The sequence below is a fragment of the Micromonas pusilla genome (assembly GCF_000151265.4).
Source record: "Micromonas pusilla CCMP1545 genomic scaffold MICPUCscaffold_14, whole genome shotgun sequence".
NCBI lineage: Eukaryota > Viridiplantae > Chlorophyta > Mamiellophyceae > Mamiellales > Mamiellaceae > Micromonas > Micromonas pusilla.
The window spans coordinates 326,895-343,236 of NW_003315895.1; the positions used below are offsets into that span (position 1 = coordinate 326,895).

The 16,342-nt window shown below is 67.4% G+C and overlaps 8 protein-coding genes across 8 annotated transcripts; 2 read left to right on the plus strand and 6 right to left on the minus strand.

The window, feature by feature from the left end:
- Positions 1–98: 98 nt before the first annotated feature.
- On the minus strand, positions 99–941 carry MICPUCDRAFT_53026 (uncharacterized protein; the record flags this gene model as incomplete). The annotated part of the gene is made up of 1 exon (XM_003063372.1): positions 99–941. One exon carries the CDS (start codon positions 939–941, stop codon positions 99–101), a length of 843 nt encoding a protein of 280 aa, XP_003063418.1.
- A 443-nt stretch (positions 942–1,384) lies between these two features.
- Positions 1,385–3,984, minus strand: MICPUCDRAFT_53027 (uncharacterized protein; the record flags this gene model as incomplete). The annotated part of the gene is made up of 3 exons (XM_003063373.1): positions 1,385–3,076; positions 3,194–3,531; positions 3,798–3,984. The coding sequence occupies 3 exons, from the start codon at positions 3,982–3,984 to the stop codon at positions 1,385–1,387; spliced, it is 2,217 nt and encodes a 738-aa protein (XP_003063419.1).
- Positions 3,985–4,373: 389 nt separating this feature from the next.
- MICPUCDRAFT_48808 (uncharacterized protein) lies at positions 4,374–5,323 on the plus strand (the record flags this gene model as incomplete). The annotated part of the gene is made up of 2 exons (XM_003063164.1): positions 4,374–4,472; positions 4,640–5,323. Coding segments are annotated over exons 1-2 (735 nt in total), but the record flags the coding sequence as incomplete, so codon positions are not given.
- Positions 5,324–6,149: 826 nt separating this feature from the next.
- Positions 6,150–8,045, minus strand: MICPUCDRAFT_42699 (uncharacterized protein; the record flags this gene model as incomplete). The annotated part of the gene is made up of 2 exons (XM_003063374.1): positions 6,150–6,373; positions 7,646–8,045. The coding sequence occupies 2 exons, from the start codon at positions 8,043–8,045 to the stop codon at positions 6,150–6,152; spliced, it is 624 nt and encodes a 207-aa protein (XP_003063420.1).
- Positions 8,046–8,653: 608 nt separating this feature from the next.
- MICPUCDRAFT_53031 (uncharacterized protein) lies at positions 8,654–8,848 on the minus strand (the record flags this gene model as incomplete). The annotated part of the gene is made up of 1 exon (XM_003063375.1): positions 8,654–8,848. One exon carries the CDS (start codon positions 8,846–8,848, stop codon positions 8,654–8,656), a length of 195 nt encoding a protein of 64 aa, XP_003063421.1.
- A 178-nt stretch (positions 8,849–9,026) lies between these two features.
- Positions 9,027–11,268, minus strand: MICPUCDRAFT_53032 (uncharacterized protein; the record flags this gene model as incomplete). Its single annotated transcript, XM_003063376.1, has 4 exons — positions 9,027–9,336; positions 9,395–10,012; positions 10,158–10,563; positions 10,674–11,268. 4 exons carry the CDS (start codon positions 11,266–11,268, stop codon positions 9,027–9,029), a joined length of 1,929 nt encoding a protein of 642 aa, XP_003063422.1.
- Positions 11,269–11,393: 125 nt separating this feature from the next.
- On the minus strand, positions 11,394–13,025 carry MICPUCDRAFT_53033 (uncharacterized protein; the record flags this gene model as incomplete). Its single annotated transcript, XM_003063377.1, has 1 exon — positions 11,394–13,025. The coding sequence occupies one exon, from the start codon at positions 13,023–13,025 to the stop codon at positions 11,394–11,396; it is 1,632 nt and encodes a 543-aa protein (XP_003063423.1).
- A 399-nt stretch (positions 13,026–13,424) lies between these two features.
- MICPUCDRAFT_42701 (uncharacterized protein) lies at positions 13,425–16,233 on the plus strand (the record flags this gene model as incomplete). Its single annotated transcript, XM_003063165.1, has 6 exons — positions 13,425–13,535; positions 13,679–14,242; positions 14,453–14,664; positions 14,791–14,952; positions 15,680–15,923; positions 16,132–16,233. The coding sequence occupies 6 exons, from the start codon at positions 13,425–13,427 to the stop codon at positions 16,231–16,233; spliced, it is 1,395 nt and encodes a 464-aa protein (XP_003063211.1).
- Between the last annotated feature and the right edge of the window lie 109 nt (positions 16,234–16,342).

The window sequence follows — 16,342 nt, forward strand, 5'->3', positions numbered from 1 at the left end:
CAGTCCGGCCTGGACCAGCACGACCGAGGGGCGTACTAGCTATTTACTAGCTTCCTATTCAAAGGCGCGCGCGACGTGCGACTACCTACCACCGTCCGCTACGCGTTGTACGGCCTCCTCGACGGCGGCAGCTCCCCCCGGACGCGCAGCGCGTGCCACTTCCCTCCTTCGTGTTCTAAGAGCTGCGCCTTGGACGTGAACGTCTTCCGGCACAGCGCGCAGTGCTCGACCGCGCCCGCGGGCGGCCCGGGGAGCCCCGCGATCGGCTTCCCGGGCGCCGCCGGCCGCCCGGCGCCGGGTGGGCGTCGCGAGGCGTCGCGAGGCGTCCCCCCCGTCGCCCTGGCCCTGGCTGCCTTGAGATGCGCTTTTCCTCGCTCGTGCTCGTCCAGCTGCGCGACGGACGTGAAGCGCTTGTCGCACACGTCGCACCTCGGCATGTCCTCGCGTCGCGCGATCATCGCCGCGAGCGCTGGCGTCGGCGCGGCCGCGGGCGCGGCTCCCGACGCGCCCGCGTCGCCGCCCGCGCGCGTCGCCGTCGTCGTCATCGCGGCCGTCGTCGTACCCGCGTTCGCGGCGTTCTTCTCGCCGCGCTTTTTCTTTCTTCCGATCCCTTTCCCCGAGTACGCGTTGTGCTCCGGGAGGAGGTGCGACGGCAGCGGCGCGATCCGCTCGAGCTCGCTGTCGCTCTCCGCGGCGGCGGCGACCGCGTCGTCGTCGTCGTCGTCGTCGTCGCTCTCCTTCTCCTCGCGGCGCCGCTTCTTCTCCTTCTTCTCTCTCTTCCGAGCCTTCTTCTCCGATCGCTTTCGCTCGCGTCGTCGTCGCGTCGCCGCGTCGTCGGCATCCTCGTCCGACGAGCCGCTCGCGACGGCGCCGCCGAGCTTCGCCTCGAGCGCCGCGATCTGCGCGTCGATATCGTTCAGACCGGGGGGTGGGGGCGACATGAGTCGCCGTGCGGCGGCGACTGACGAGAGGGGCGAGACGGGGGGCGCAGGCGAGACGAGACGAGACGCCAAGCCAGCAGAAAAATAAATGTGTCAGGTGAGATGAATATTTAATAAACCCTTTCGCTCCGGCGTCGATCACCCAACCTTCGCGCCCAACAGCGACCCCGGGAGCGGATCCTTGTTCACCCTCGCGAGCGTGTTCGTCGCCGCGCTCCGGTCCGCGATGACGACCCACTTCGGCCGGCCGAGGTGATCCAGCGGCCGCCCCTGCGCGTCCCTCGTGACGTCGACCACCTCCTCGCCGTCTGAGGGTCGTTCCGTCGTTCAAAGCGACGTCGGGGTGGAGTTCACAGGCGTCAGAAGCGGAGTTGAAAGGCGTCGAGGTCGGGCGTTGAAAGCGAGGGGTGATGGGCGGAGAGACACGCCGGGAGAGAAAGTCCTCAAGGAACGGCGTTCACCACGCCGACGCGGTCGTATGGGGACCGGCGTGAAAAAGTGAAGAACGCGCCTGAGTACCGCACCAGCCACCCCGCCTCCGAGTCCACCGGCGCCAGCTGCACGCACGTCACCGTCATCCCCTCCTCCTCGAGGTCGTACACGCACTGCCCGCACGCGTCTGGTAGGTCGTGGTCGTACGTCCCGTCCGCGAACGCGACGAAGAACGTCCCGTAGGATCCCAGAGACACCTCCGTCGGCGCCTCGTCCGTCGCGCGAATGGCGGCGACGAGCGCCTCGGGCACGGGCCCGTTCCACTCGCACGCGCCGTTGGTGAAGATCACGATCCACGCGTCGTTCTCGCCGAACGCGACGCGGGAGATGGTCTTCTTCCGCGTGCCCTTGCCGATGAGCGACGTGAAACGGTCGCCCGCGCCGTCGTGGCACCACTTTTGACCGTCCGGGAGCTCGCAGTAGTACTCTCCCGAGGGCCCGCAGACGGCGTAACGCATGTCGTCGTCGCCGCGACCAGCCTCCCACAGCCGATCCGCGAGCGACTCCGGGAGCCCGCACCAGGACGAGTTCCCGCCGTCGCGCGCGATGAACCAGCCGTCGCCCTCGCCGAACAGCGAGACGAACTTCACGTCCGCGAACTGATCGGTCCCGCCGCACTTGCGGTTGAAGTCGTCGTCGGCGTCGTTGACGTCGGAGAGGACTCGGACGTGTCCGCGGCCTCGCGCCGTCCTCGGGTCGCCGCGGCGCTTCGTCCTCGACGCCTCCGCCGCGGACGCGGAGAAGCCCGTCTCGGACTCGTCCACCATGGCGTCGATCTGCGCGCGCTCTCTCGACGACGTCTCGATGTCGAGGAGGTGCGACGAGAGAATCGCGCGTTGCGTCATCAACCTCGCGATGGCTGCGTCGAGCTCTCGCAGTTCCCCTCGCAGCGAGCCCTCCTCGTCGTGCGGCGTCCACGCGTCGTCGTCCGTCGTCTTCGGCGCCGCGCGGTTCGTGGACGGCGACCCCAGCGGGCTCGTGGACGACGCCAGAGAGAGCGACAGCGTCTCCATCCCGGTCCCGAGCGTTCCGAAGCCGCCGCCGCCGCCCTTCGGCGTGGGCAACAACAGCCCGCCGCCGGTGCTCCCGAGCGTCGCGCTCGGCTTCGTCGTCGGCCGCGTCGCGATCCCGAGCTTCGCGAACATCGCGCCGCTCGTCGCCGCCTCCGCGGCGGCGGCCGCGGCCTCGTCCTCGACGTCGAACGGCCGTCGGCGGTATCTGTACCCGCCGCCGCCGCCCGTCACGCGTTCGTTCCTCGGATCCGCGAACACGCGCTCGACGTCCCGCATCGTGCACAGCCTTCGAAACGTCTGCGTCTTCCCGAGACGCGGGTGCTGGACCCTCGTCGCGACGGTCGCCGTGCCGAAGAAGACGTCGACGTGCGCCTCGCCGCGCGCGGCGCCGCCCGCGTCCTTCAGCGACTTCACGAAGCTGACGCGCCTCGCGACGAGCGAGTGCGACGTCTCCGTCAACCCTCGCTTCGTCGCCGCCGCGCGCACGGCGCTCAGATCCAACCGATCGCCGTTCTCCACCTCCAGCGGCTGCCTCTGATACCGCGGGTTGAAGTCGCCGCTCGGGCCCACCGGGACGAGCTGAGCGTCGTCGCCGTCCGTCGCGAGCGTGAACAGCCACCCCGTCGTCCCCTGGGTGGAGTTGAAAGGCGTCAGTTGGCGTTGAAAGGCGTCGAGGTGTGTCAGGATTGAAAGCGTAGTGTAAGCGGAGAGAACCGCCGGGAAAAGTCCTTAAGGATCGGCGTTCACCACGCCGGCGCGGTCGTATGGGGACCAGTGTGAGATAGAACGCGCCTGCACGCGCACGAACGTCACGGGCGGCGACGCCGTCGCGTCGACGACCCTGACGTCCGCCCACACGACGTATCCGTGCGGGTACACGACGTCGTCGTCCTCGTACAGGAAGACGTCGGAGTCTTCAGCCTCGGAGCGCGTCGTGGGCTGCGCGCGCGGGCGCAGGCCTCGCGTCGGCGCGCGGACGAGGTAGGGCCAGAGGCCGCGTTCTACGGGGATCGGCTCCATGACTTCCTCGCCGTACTTGCGCTCGAAGACCCACCCGCGGCCGTTCGTGAGGCGCAGGAAAGGGCCTGGACGGGACGGGACGGGACGGAGGACGGGGGTGGGAGTGGGGGGTAGGCGAGATGAGAGACGGCGGGGACGGATGATCGTCCAAAGTCCTTAAGGAATGACGTTCACCACGCGAACGGGGTCGTATGGGAAGCAGTCCCGATGCCGACCGGCGAGAATCAGAATCAGATTCAGGATCAGGATTCGCGCGCCCCCTCGCGACTCGATTCGAATCTCGGCTCGGCTCGGCGCGGGCGAGGACGTCGCGGGAAGGCGCGGCGCGCACCGTTGTTGCTCCCCACGAGCGAGGGCTGCACGCAGTCCACCGCGACCATGTCGCCGCCGCTCAGCGTCCATCGTCCGTCGCCGAACGCGTGCTCCTCCCCGACGTGCGGGACGGTCCTGCACGCCACTTTGCGGCCGTGGACGACGCGGTACACGAACACCCCGTGCGTCTCGTGGACGAGCGGCATGGCGGCGCGCGGCGCGCGCGGCGGCGGTCACGCGGGCGGCGGCGCGGACGGCGGCGCGGTCCGGTGAGGTGGCGAGCGCGACGCGCGGCGGAGCCTGCGCGCGAGGACGAGTGCGCGCGAGGATTGAGTCAATCCCGATTTTGGTCGTCCTGCAGATGCAGGTCCCGAGAATTGTGGCAGAGTTTTTGTCGCAACTTTTGAACCCGGATCTTGGCGTGAAAGTCGCTCAGAAAAGTAACAACAACCGTTGAACTGAAAGGAGGAAAAAAAGTTGATCGACCCAAAAATATCGGTGATTTTAACGATACCAGCGTACAGCGACCTTTCGAAGAAAGGAACCGGAACGCGAACGTATCAACAGAAGATATCGTTAAGCACATGTGCTCTCGCGCGGCGCCGTCGTCCTCGCCGTCGACGCCCTCGCCCTCGCGCGCGAAATGCCTTCCCTGTTCCCGAACCCTTTCAACAAAGAAAATGACAGCTTCGCGGTGCGTCTTCTCCCGCTCCGCGCGCGCGCGCTACCGCACGCGCGACGCGCGATCACTCGAACAGTCGAACATCCCGATCGCGCTCGTTTTCTCGCCGCGTTCAACGTTTTGACCCCGTTCGACTCGAGCTGATCCCCCCTCCTTCCCCTCCTCCTCCTCGCGAAAAGGGCGCCGTCACGAACGTCGAGGAGCAAACGAAGCTCGGCTCGTTCATGTCCATCGTGATCCTCCCCATCTGCGTCGTGCTGTACTCCATCATATACTTCGTGCAGTTCTACTACGGCTTCGCGGGCAGCGAGCCCCTCTACAAGGTCACATCCACAGAGACGATATCGTACGCCACGAACGTGTTCCCGCTGACGTTGAAGTGCCAGAACCCGGACGGGTGCTACTATCGAATGCCAGCGGGCGGCGCGGACATGTGCGCGAGCGGGACGCTGAGCACCGAGACGGAGAGCAGTGACTTGTGCGCTGCGTCGGGCCGACGCAGGACGCTCCTCGACGTCGACGCGGCGGTCTTCAACGCGAGCGCTCGGGAATTCGAATCGACGGAATTCGAATCGTCATCAGCTTCCATCATCAAGAACCGAGGCCGCGCGCTGTTGCAGGGGTCGATCACCCCCGCGGCGTGCTCGAGCCTGATCGCGTGCAACGTCGAGCTCTCGACGGCGGCCGCCGTGTGCGCGTTCCAGCCCACTACGGGGGATCCGATCGACGGCTTGACTGTCTACTGGAAGCACGACTGGTCGGTGGCTCCTAAAACGTGCACGGGCGCGTGCACGTTCGGGGTCTCCATCATGTCGGATTACTTATCGAACGTTGACAATACGATCAAACAACGCGAGCTCAAGGTGCGTCCTTTCCATTCTCTTTCGAATGCGCTTCGTCTCGCCAACCCGTCTCGCCCGTCCTCTTTCGACTGACCGACGGAATCGTGATCACCTCGCCCTCCTCAAGGTGCACCGCGGCAAAGTCCTCCTGTCGCTCGTGATACGCGATGACCCGAAAATGGAGTGGGACCCGACGCATCCGGACTACGCGACGCGAAAATCCGAGACGATGATTTACGAGTGGGGTATCACCCCGGTGGACACGGACGGCTTGTTCTACAACTCACCGGGCAGCCACGCCACGGGCCCCGCGGGGTCGCTTGGGTCGAACCTGTGTAAAGATAGTATGAAAACGTCGTTTGGGTGGGATTCTACTGTCGGCCCCGGCGAAAACGGCGTAACGTATGAAGTGCCGTATGGCGCGGGCGTTGCGCTCACGCCGTTCCCGTTGTACTCGAAGGTCACGACGTCGTACCCGCAACCTTTCTTCGCGTACCTCGCCGCCGCGGGTGGCATCGCCGCGACGATCTCCGGCATCATGGGCTACATCCACACCGCGCAGCTGAAAGCCATCGAGAAGCTCGGGTGCTGCAAGGACAAAGAAGACGACGAGAACAAACCCGCGAACGACGAGGAGGCCGCCCCGACCGGGCCGCTCGCGTTTTTACAACCGGCACCAGCCGCGGAGAACAAGAAGGGCGGCAGGACGAGGACCTAGCTCGTGCCGCGGAAAAGATGAGATGACGCGCGCGTCTCGGACGTTTCACTGCGGTACAGTACGTATAACACGAGTGAGCAGTTGTGCCGCCCGTCTGCTAATTTAAATTTAATTTAATTTTAATTTTAATCAACGAGAGGTGGCGGCGAGCAACCGCGTCGTGGACGCCTCCAACTCTCTCGCGCGGTCCAACGCCTCTCGACTCGCCTCGCTCCGTCGCTCCGCCGCGTCGCACACCCTTCGCGCGGCGTCGAGCGCGTCGCGTAATTCGTCCGAGGCGATCTTCGCGCGCGTCGTCGTCGACGGCGTCGGCGTCGGCTCGGCGTCGTACCAGATCGCCCGCGCCGGGTCCCCTGGGCGGAGTTGAAAGGCGTCAGAAGTGGAGTTGAAAGGCGTCGAGGTGTGTCGGGATTGAAAGCGAGGGATGCGCGGAGAGAACCGCCGGGAAAAGTCCTTAAGGATCGGCGTTCACCACGCGAACGCGGTCGTATGGGGACCAGTGTGAATCAGAACGCGCCTTCTCCGCGTCCGCGTCCTCCTCCCTCCGCGTCCGCGTCGCCTTCGCGCTCTCTCTGCGCGCTCAAAAACGCCTTGGACCGCTCGAGTTGCCTCTCCAGCGACCGCGCCGCCGCGTCGCGCCGCGTCGACGACGGCGACGGCGTCGGCGCGTCCGAGCGCGGCGACGCCCGCGACGCGGCGGGCGTCCCGTACGCCGCGCCCGTCGCGCTCGGTCGATCGTCGTCGTCGTCGTCGCCGCCGCCGCCGCCGCGCGCGCGCGCCATCCGCCTCGCCATCGCGCCCACCGACGGCAGCGGCGGCGACCGCGTCAAGAAGGCGATGTTGACGTTCGTCGGCGGGCCTCGCGGCCCGTGCTTCCACGCCGGGGAAGACGCGCCCGCCGCCGTGCCGCCCCTCTTCTTCTTCGCGCTCGCCGCCGCTTCAGCCGCCGCGCGCTCGCGCTCGCGCGCGTCCTCCGCGAGAATCGCGTCTCGAATCGCTCGATCGCTGAGGGTCGTTCCATACGAGCGAACGTCGGGGTGGAGTTCAAAGGCGTCAGAAGCGGAGTTGAAAGGCTTCGAGGGCGGGTATTGAAAGCGAGGGACCCTGGGCGGAGAGACGCGCCGGGAAAAGTCCTTAAGAAACGGCGTTCACCACGCCGACGCGGTCGTATGGGGACCAGTGTTGGGAAATCGCACCGCGCGCGCTCCGCCTCTCCGCCGACGCCGCCGATCGCTCTCCCTCTCGCCGCGTGCGCCTCCGCGATCGCGATGCGCTCGGACAAACGCTCGCAGACGTCCTCCGCGACGTCCGCGCGGCGTCTCTGCGACGCCGCGAGCGCCTCGAGCGAGTCCTGCGCGGCGGCGCGCGCGGCGAGCTCCGATTCCGCTTCGCGGACGCGCGTCGTCAGCGCCTTGGGGTCGAGGGTAATCGCCCATACGAAGCGACGTCGGGGTGGAGTTCAAAGGCGTCAGAAGCGGAGTCGTGAGGCGTCGAGGCGTGTCGGGGATTGAACGCGAGGGACCCTGGGCGGAGAGAGACGAACGCCCGCCGGGAGAGAAAGTCCTCAAGGAACGGCGCGCGCCGCGCCGACGCGGTCGCGTGGGGACCAGTGTGTAGAATAGAACGCGCCTCGGCGTGCGTTCGCCACTCCGCCAACGCCGTCTCGGCGACGTCCAGGCGCGCGCGCGAGGTCGCGAGCGAGCCCTCCGCGGTCGCGACGCGCACGGCGAGCGCGGCGTCCTCTTCCGGGTCCGACGGCGCGCGCGTGGACGCGAGCGCGAGCGTGGACGCTCGGAGCGACTCGGTCTCGCGCGTCGCGGCCTCGAGCTTTTCGCGCATCTCCGTCATCTGCTCGTCGCGCGACGGCGCCGCGCGCAGCTCCGCGATCGTCGCCTCGAGCGCGCGCTCCCTCTCGACGGACTCCTCCAGCGCCCTGGACTTGTCCGCGAGCGCGGTCTCCAGGCGCTCGACGACAGCCTCGCTCAGCGCGAGCCTCCGGCGCGTCTCCTCGCCTTTTCCCCCCATCGCGTCGGGAATTCGCGCGCCCATAATCTCTCGGGACGGGGACGGGGACGGGGACGGGGACGGGGACGGGACGGTCGATCGATCGATCCGCGGCGGACGAGCGTTCGCGGCGCGAGGGCGACGGAAGGCGACGCGCGCGCGACGACGACGTTCGCGCCGCGGACGCGCGGGGCGGGCGCGGGACGTGCGCGACGACGATACGCCGCGCGGGCGCGTGTGCTCGGGACGCAATTTGGTTTTCTCGTCTCGGAGTCGTCGTCGTATTTTCGACAGTTTTACAGTCTGACAGTTCCGGACGAATTTCTCTCTCGCGTCGCGGGCGCGCGTCACTCGAACTCCCGCGTCCCCTTCTCTCTTCGCCGATGCACGCCCGTCCTGTCCCCGACGTTTATCCGCACGAAATCGTTCCCGGTCAAGAACCCGGTCGAGAGATTCTCCCCGCCCCCGAACGGCTCGCGCAGCGTCCCCCCGAGCGGTCCCGGCGCCGTCGTCTCCATCCAATTTTTCGGCCCCTGGGTGGAGTTCATAGGCGTCAGTTGGAGTTGAAAGGCGTCGTGGTCGGGGATTGAAAGGGAGGGATGAGCGGAGAGACGCGCCGGGAAAAGTCCTTAAGGATCGGCGTTCACCACGCCGACGCGGTCGTATGGGGACCAGTGTATAGAACGCACCTGATCCGGAGCGACGTACCGACCCTTCGTGTGCATGCTCACCGGCGGCGGCGCGCTCGCGCCTTTGACGTACTTCCCCTTCAGCGAGTGCTTCGCGGGGGGGTCTCTCAGCATGGAGTCGTACTTGTCCACCATCAGCGGCTTCCGCGCGCGTTCTCCGCTGAGGGCCGTTCCGTACGAGCGAACGTCGGGGTGGAGTTGAAAGGCGTCAGAAGCGGAGTTGAAAGGCGTCGAGGTGCGTCGGGATTGAAAGCGAGGGACCCTGGGCGGAGAGAGACGAACGCCGGGAGAGAAAGTCCTTAAGGATCGGCGCTCACCACGCGAACGTGGTCGTATGGGAACCAGTGTGACGTAGGACGCGCCTGATCGGGCCGTTTTGGCCGTATCCGGAGCCCGGAAGCGTCGTCTTAAAGTACGTCGAGTCCACCACCACCTTCTGCTTCCACGCCTCTCTCTCCTTCTCCTCGGCTTCTCTCTGCTCCGCGAGAAGCTTCTCGCCGACGAGGTGCACGGTCGCGTAGTGCGACTTGTCCGTCCCGAAGTCCGGCGGCGCCTTGGACTGGGGCTTGAACGGCGGGCGTTTTCCGCCGTCGACGTCGGCGTATCCAGTTTTCCGCAAATCTCTGAGGGTCGTTCCATACAAAAATATGATAGTTCACCGGTCAGTTGAATGGGACCCACGCGATCAAGCGTTGAAACCGAGCTATGGGTGAAAAACGTTTGTATAGAACGCGCCTGACGTAGTTGGTCTCCAAGAGTTCGCCCTCGACGTGCGGCTCTTTGAGCTCCTCCACGCGCTTCTCCGTCGGCGCGCGACGGTGCACGCCTTCCTTCTCGCGGTCCAGCGACGGCGGCCACTTGAACGGCTCGGGGTGTAACGCCCTCATCTCGGCGGTTTCCTTCGCCCGCGCCGCCGCGTCCATCTCCGCCGTCCGCGCCGCGACGTCCGCGAGAATCGCCGCCGCGCGCTCCCGCGTGATCCGCGTCACGTTCCACGTCTGCCACGCCGCCCGCTTCGCCGTCCCGACGGTCTTCTCCAGCGCGCGAATCGTCGCCATCTCCTCCGCGTCGACGTCGCGGCGCAGTCGCAGCCGCCGCCGCGCGGCCAACTCTTCGAGATAGCCCTCCGGCGACGTCGTATCCAGCTCCGGCTTCGTCTTCGCGCGACGCCTCCCGCTCGACCCGCCGCTTTCGTCCACGTCCACGGATCCGTCGCAGATGAACGTCGCGCCCTGGTCGTCGTGGACGTCCGCCCCCGCGCCGGTCGCGAGGGTGTCCTCGGCGAAAGTCAGGGCCGTTCTATACGAGCGAACGTCGGGGTGGAGTTGAAAGGCGTCAGAAGCGGAGTTGAAAGGCGTCGAGGACGGGGATTGAAAGCGAGGGGTGGGAGGAGAGATGCGCCTGTGGGCGAAAGTCCTTAAGGATCGGCGTTCACCACGCCGACGCGGTCGTATGGGGACCAGCGTGAATCAGAACGCGCCTCAGTCCGCCCTCGCCCTCCGACCCGAGCGACCCCCCGTCCCTCGCTCGCGCCGCCGCCTCCGCCGCGGATCGATGCCACCCGAACGCCCTCTCGATCGGCGCCCTCCCGGTCAAGTCCACGATCGTGAGGACGTCGCCGAACCGCCGGTCGAGCGCGACGAGCATCTCCGGGGTGGGGCACAAGCGCGCGCGCTCGACCTGGCGCGCCCACGCCGCGCCGCCGCGCGCCAGCGCGGAAATCCTTCGCACCGCCTCGCGCGTCGCGTCGCCGACGACGCCGCCGCTCGCGCACGTCGCGCCGCCGGCGATGCGCGCCACGTCGTCGCACAGCTTGATCGGCCACAGGTCCGCGCCCAGGGATCCATACGCTCGGCGCGCGTGCGTCAGCGCCTCCGGGTCGTTCCATACGAGCGAACGTCGGGGTGGAGTTCATAGGCGTCAGGTGGAGTTGAAAGGCGTCGAGGGCGGGTATTGAAACCGAGGGGGTGGGCGGAGAGATGCGCCGGCAAAAGTCCTTCAGGATCGGCGTTCACCACGCGAACGCGGTCGTATGGGAACCAGTGTGTAGAACGCGCCGGGTTGCAGAGGATGACAGACCGGCCGCCGCGGGCTTTTTCGCGACGAGCGACGTCAAACACCGGGCGCATGACGTCGACGGAGCCCTCGATGAGGAGCTGCCGACGAATGCCGTCGATGACGTGGTACCCGGTCATGACCCGCACGCCCGGGTCGACGACCTGCGCCGGGGTGAGCTTCATCGTGGACAGCGCGAACAACACGTGCTTCGGCGTCCCTCGGATGTCCAACGCCTCGGCGTTTTGCGCGCGAACGATGCCGAGCAATTCGCGGAACAGCCGCGCGTTGTCGTAGGCGACCGTGAACACCGCCCTGACGTACGGCCTCGACCGCGACGCCCCTCGCTTCGGCGTTAACGGCGTCGCGGTCTCGAACACGAGCCGCACGCTCGCGTCCGAGTCCGCGAAACGCCCGGGGCGGGACGACCAGTCGAGGTCGCCGCCGCGCGGGACGTTCGTCATCGGCAACACCTTGGACTCCGCTGAGGGTCGTTCCATCGTTCAAAGCGAACGTCGGGGTGGAGTTGAAAGGCGTCAGAAGCGGAGTTGAAAGGCGTCGATGGAGGTGTGTCGGTATTGAAACCGAGGGGTGCGCGGAGAGATGCGCCTGTGGGCGAAAGTCCTCAAGGATCGGCGTTCACCGCGCCGACGCGGTCGTACGGGGACCGGCGTGAGGAGAACGCGCCTGAGAGCGCGCGCGCGACGTGCGGAGGGTGGCACAGCGCGCGCAGGTCGAACGTCGCGAGGCCGTAGACGTCCGCGGCGGGGAATCCGTCGCCGGCGGGCGCTTCTTCGTCCGCGCGCGCGTCGGCGTCGGCGGCGGCGTCGGCGTCGTCGGGCGGCTTGTCGCCGTCGGCGTCCTCTCCCTCCGCCGCCTCCTCCTCCTCCTCCTCCGCTTCCTCCTCCCCCTCCTCGCCCTCGGGCTTCTTCTTCTTCTTCTTTTTCCTACCTTTTCCTCTCCCTAAAAACGCCGCCATCGCGGCCGTCGCCTCTTTATCCTCCATCTTGACCCTATCGTGCACCCTAACCTCGAGGACGCTCGTCGCGCACGTCCGGTACACGTCGCACTCTCCCTCGCTCCACCCGGCCATGTCCATCCCGAACAGCATAGTCGGCACCCCAAACTCGGCACCCCGCGTGCGAATCGGCGGGTACGTCCCCGCCATCGGCTCGCTCCATCCCGAGCTGCTCGTCGCTTCCAGGGACACGACCGGCAGAACCCCAGAGGCGAACCTCCAGTGCGCCGTCACGGGCTCGCATTTTTCCGTCAACGCCGCCGCCGACGCCGGCGCGTCCGGAAGCCGGTCGATCGACCGCAGCGTCACCGCGAACGGCGCCATCTCGCGCGCGAGCCCGCTCGGGATGAACGTCGGCGGCGGCGGCGGCGGCAGCGGCGCGGCGGCGTCCGACGCCTCGGCCTCGGCCTCAGCCTCCGGCGCCGGCTCCGGCTCCGGCGGCGACGTCCCGTCGCCGGCGTACCTCAACTCGAACGACGCGTCCGCGTACCCAGCCAAAATGGGGGGTAGTAACGCGTAGTCGTCGTCCGTTACCGTCTCCCGGACGCGAGCGTCGGACGTCGTGAACGTCAGGCGCTCGAACGCGCGCACGCCCAGGATGACCCCGGAGACGCCCAGGGTGACGGAGTACGTCGTCGTCGTCGGGCCGGGCGCATCCGCCGCGGGCGCATCGTCAACCGCTTCGCCCGCCGCCTCCTCCCCCGCCTCCTCCGGCGTTCGCCGCGCCTCGTCCACGCGCGTGAACGTCACCGCGACGAACGGCGTCGCCGCGATCGCCCGGAGCTTCGCCTCGTCCACCCTGATCATCGCCGACGCGGAGACGAAATCCACGTCCACCACTCCCGCGTCTCTCCGCTCGAGGACCAGCGGGTGCGGCGTCGTCGCCGTCGCGCCGTCGGGGAGCGTCCACGTTATCGTCATCGACGACGTGACCGGGTCGTCCTCGCGCGCGGCGGCCTCGGCCTCGGGCGTCGGCTCCGTCGTCGTCTTCGCGGGCGCGTCGCCGCCGCTCGCGTCCGCCTTCTCGTGATCATCAGATGTCTCCTCGGCGGGGACGACGGAGGCGCGCGGGGCGGCGATCGGCCGCGGCGGCGCGCGCGCGCGGAACGCGAACACGAGCGTCGCGTCGCACTCCATCGGCAGCGGCTCCTCCGGTTCTTCTTCCTCCGGCGCGGGGTCGTCCGCGGCGTCCTCCGCGGGAGGCGTCGCCTCCGCGGGCGTCGCGTCGTCGGACGACATCCCTTATTCGTCGCGGGAGACCGCGCGGTCAAACGGACGAAGCGTTCGCGAGCGATGCGATCCCGCGGTCGTCGTCCGTCTCTCCGTCGCCGAACCCCAGCCTCCGCGGCCTCCGCGGCCGGCGCGCGCGCGATGCGGCGCGCGCGCGACGCGCGAGGGGAGGGTGAACGCGCGCGCGCGCGGCGACGAGGACGTCGTCGCGCGTCGTGCGGTGTGACGAACGCGCGCGTCGACGTCGCGACCCTCCGATACCACCGCATTACCTTCGTATTTGTTCCCCCGGTGCCGGCCTGGTGAGAGACAGGCGGTTCCTGTCAAGTGACGAGATCCAGGCTCTCGTCGTAACGTCGTCGCATCCAACACACGGACCAGCGCGCCGCGCTCCGAACGCCGCGCGCGATGAGCCGCCCGCCGAGACCCGCGGGGTTAGGCCTGGGGCTCAAGCTCGACGGGTCGTTCAACCTCGAGCGGTCGCTCAACGCGAGCGCGGACCTGTCGGCGCGTCTATACGTCGCGTCCCATCTCGCGCGCGTCGTCGCGCCCACCCGTCGATCGCGCCCGCCTCCGGAACCGCAGCCATCGCCCGTCTCGCCGACCCTCCGTCTTACGCCCACTCGCGTCGCGTCTCGCGCGTCGTGTTCCTCCCTCCGCAGGCGTCCTACAACCTCACCGACGACGGCATCAAGCTCCTCAGCGCGTCCGCGAGGGAGTTTAAGCTCACGAGCGACGGGATCGAGTACGGCGCGCGCGGCGGCGACGCGCGCGCGTCCTCCGCGACTACAGGAACGAGTTCGCGAGCGGAGAACGAGTGCGCGTACCGATGCGCGTCGTCCGACGTGCGCGTCTTCGGCGTCGTCGGCGTCGGCGCGTCCGGCGTCGTCAAGCGCGCGATACACGTCCCCTCGCACCGCGTCATCGCGCTGAAGCAGATGACCGTGAACGACAAGGAGCGACGCAGACAGATCATCAACGAGATGCGCACGCTGTGCGACTCGCCGCGCGTCCGCGGCCTCGTGTCGTTTTACGGCGCCTTTTACTCGGCTGAGAACGACACGATCAACATAGCGTTAGAGTACGTAGAGGGCGGGTCGCTGGAGGCGCTGCTCAAGCGCGGAGGCGCCATCCCGTGCGACGTCCTGGGGCACATCACGAGCGGCGTGACGCGAGGGTTGGAGTACCTGCACAGAGACCGGAGGGTCGTGCACAGAGACGTCAAGGTGCGTTCCGGAGCAAAATACGCGGGTCCCCGCGCGACGGCGTTCGCGCGGCGTTCGCGCGTCGATCCTCGAGGACTGGACTTTCTCTCCCGGCGTCTTCTGCATCTCTCCGCCCAGGGTCCCACGGTTTCGATCCCGACACGCCGCGACGCCTGCCTTTCAACTCCGACTGACGCCTTTCGACTTCACCCCGACGTTCGTCGCTTCAAGCCCGGAAACGTGCTGATGACGTCGGCGGGGGAGCCGAAGATAACGGACTTTGGCATCAGCGCGTCCATCGAACCGGGCGGCGCGGGTCTGTTGGACTCGTTCAAGGGGACGATGTGTTACATGTCGCCGGAGCGGGTGGAGAATGGGGATTACGACTTCGCCGCGGACGTGTGGAGCCTCGGTCTGACGGTGCTGGAGTGCGGTCTCGGGAGGTGAGACGACGACGGGCAGAAATGCGTTTTTTTTTTTTTTTTTGGGTTTTCTTTGCGTCCGCGTCGCTCGCTCGCCGCTCCGCGACCGACCGTCGGATTCTCACCCTTCCCCTGCCACTCACCCAGGTACCCGTACGATCAAAACGACGGCGGCCCCCTCGGCCTGATGCTTCAGATCACGCAGGACGACCCGCCGCTTCCGAAGGAAAAAGACGCGCTGCGCGCGAGAGGCCTCACGCCGTCGTTCGAAGATTTTGTCCGTCAGGCGCGTTCTATACACTGGTCCCCGTACGACCGCGTTCGCGTTGTGAACGCCGTTCCTGAAGGACTTCGCCCGGCGCATCTCGCCGCCCAGGGTCCCTTGCTTTCAATCCCCGCCCTCGACGCCTTTCAACTCCATCTGACGCCTTTGAACTCCACCCCGACGTCGCCTCGTATGGAATGGCCCTCAGTGCATGCGAAAAAAAGCCAAGGACCGGCCGTGCGCGACGCGGTTACGATCGCACCCGTTCGCGACCGGCGGCGGCGACGACGCGCGCGACGAGAGAGAGAGAGCGGCCGCGACGCGCGCGTGGCTGCGTCGACTCGTGGACCCGACGTCCTCGCTTCACGCGAACGGCGCGAATTTCCTCGAACACTATCACGCGCTCGTCGACCGCGTCGACGTCGACGTCGAGACGCTGAGGCGCGTTCTGACTGGTCCCCATACGACCGCGTTCGCGTGGTGAACGCCGATCCTTAAGGACTTTTGCCGTCCTCTCTCCCCGCCCACCCCTTCCTTTCAATCCCCGCCCGCGACGCCTTTCAACTCCTTTCAACTCCTCACGCCGGTCCCCGTACGACCCCGTCGGCGCGGTGCACGCCGTTCCTTAAGGACTTTCTCTCCCGGCGTGCGTTCGTCTCTCTCCGCCCAGGGTCCTTCGGTTCCAATCCCGACGCGCCTCGACGCCTTTCAACTCCAACAACTGACGCCTTTCAACTTCACCCCGACGCCTTTCAACTTCACCCCCGTCAGCGCGTTGTACCGCGACGTGAGCTGCGTGACCACCGCGCAGGGGGAGAAAGTCCGCGGCGGGAGAGACATCTCCGCGCTCCTCGCGTCGCGCGCCGCCTCCGGCGCGGGCGCGCTGCGGCGGACCGTGCGGACGATCGACGCGCTGCCCGGCGGCGTCGACGGCGGCGTGACCGTGTTCGCGACCGGGACGCTGACGAGCGGCGGCGGCGGAGGAGGCGGGGGGTCAGGCGCGTTCTATACACTGGTTCCCATACGACCGCGTTGGCGTGGTGAACGCCGATCCTTAAGGACTTTTGCCGTCGCATCTCTCCGCCCACCCCTCGCTTTCAATCCCCGACATCGACGCCTTTCAACGCCAACTGACGCCTTTGAACTCCACCCCGACTTTCGCTCGTATGGAACGGCCCTCAGGGCTCGCGTTTGACTTTTGCGAGACGTTCTTGGTGTTCCAGGTGCACGAGGACTGGGGGGGGAGAGGCGGGGGAGGGGACGCGAGCTCGAGCGGGCAGTTTTACGTCCGGAATCAGCTCGAGCGGTGGTCCAGTCGCGAGTAGGCGGGCGGCGGGGTAGCGGTACCTTATGTACAGTAGACTCGTCGTCGCTCTAGAAAATTAAATTTTAGATTTCGTCCCGTCGCGGTTTATTTTCTCCGGTCGGCCCGCG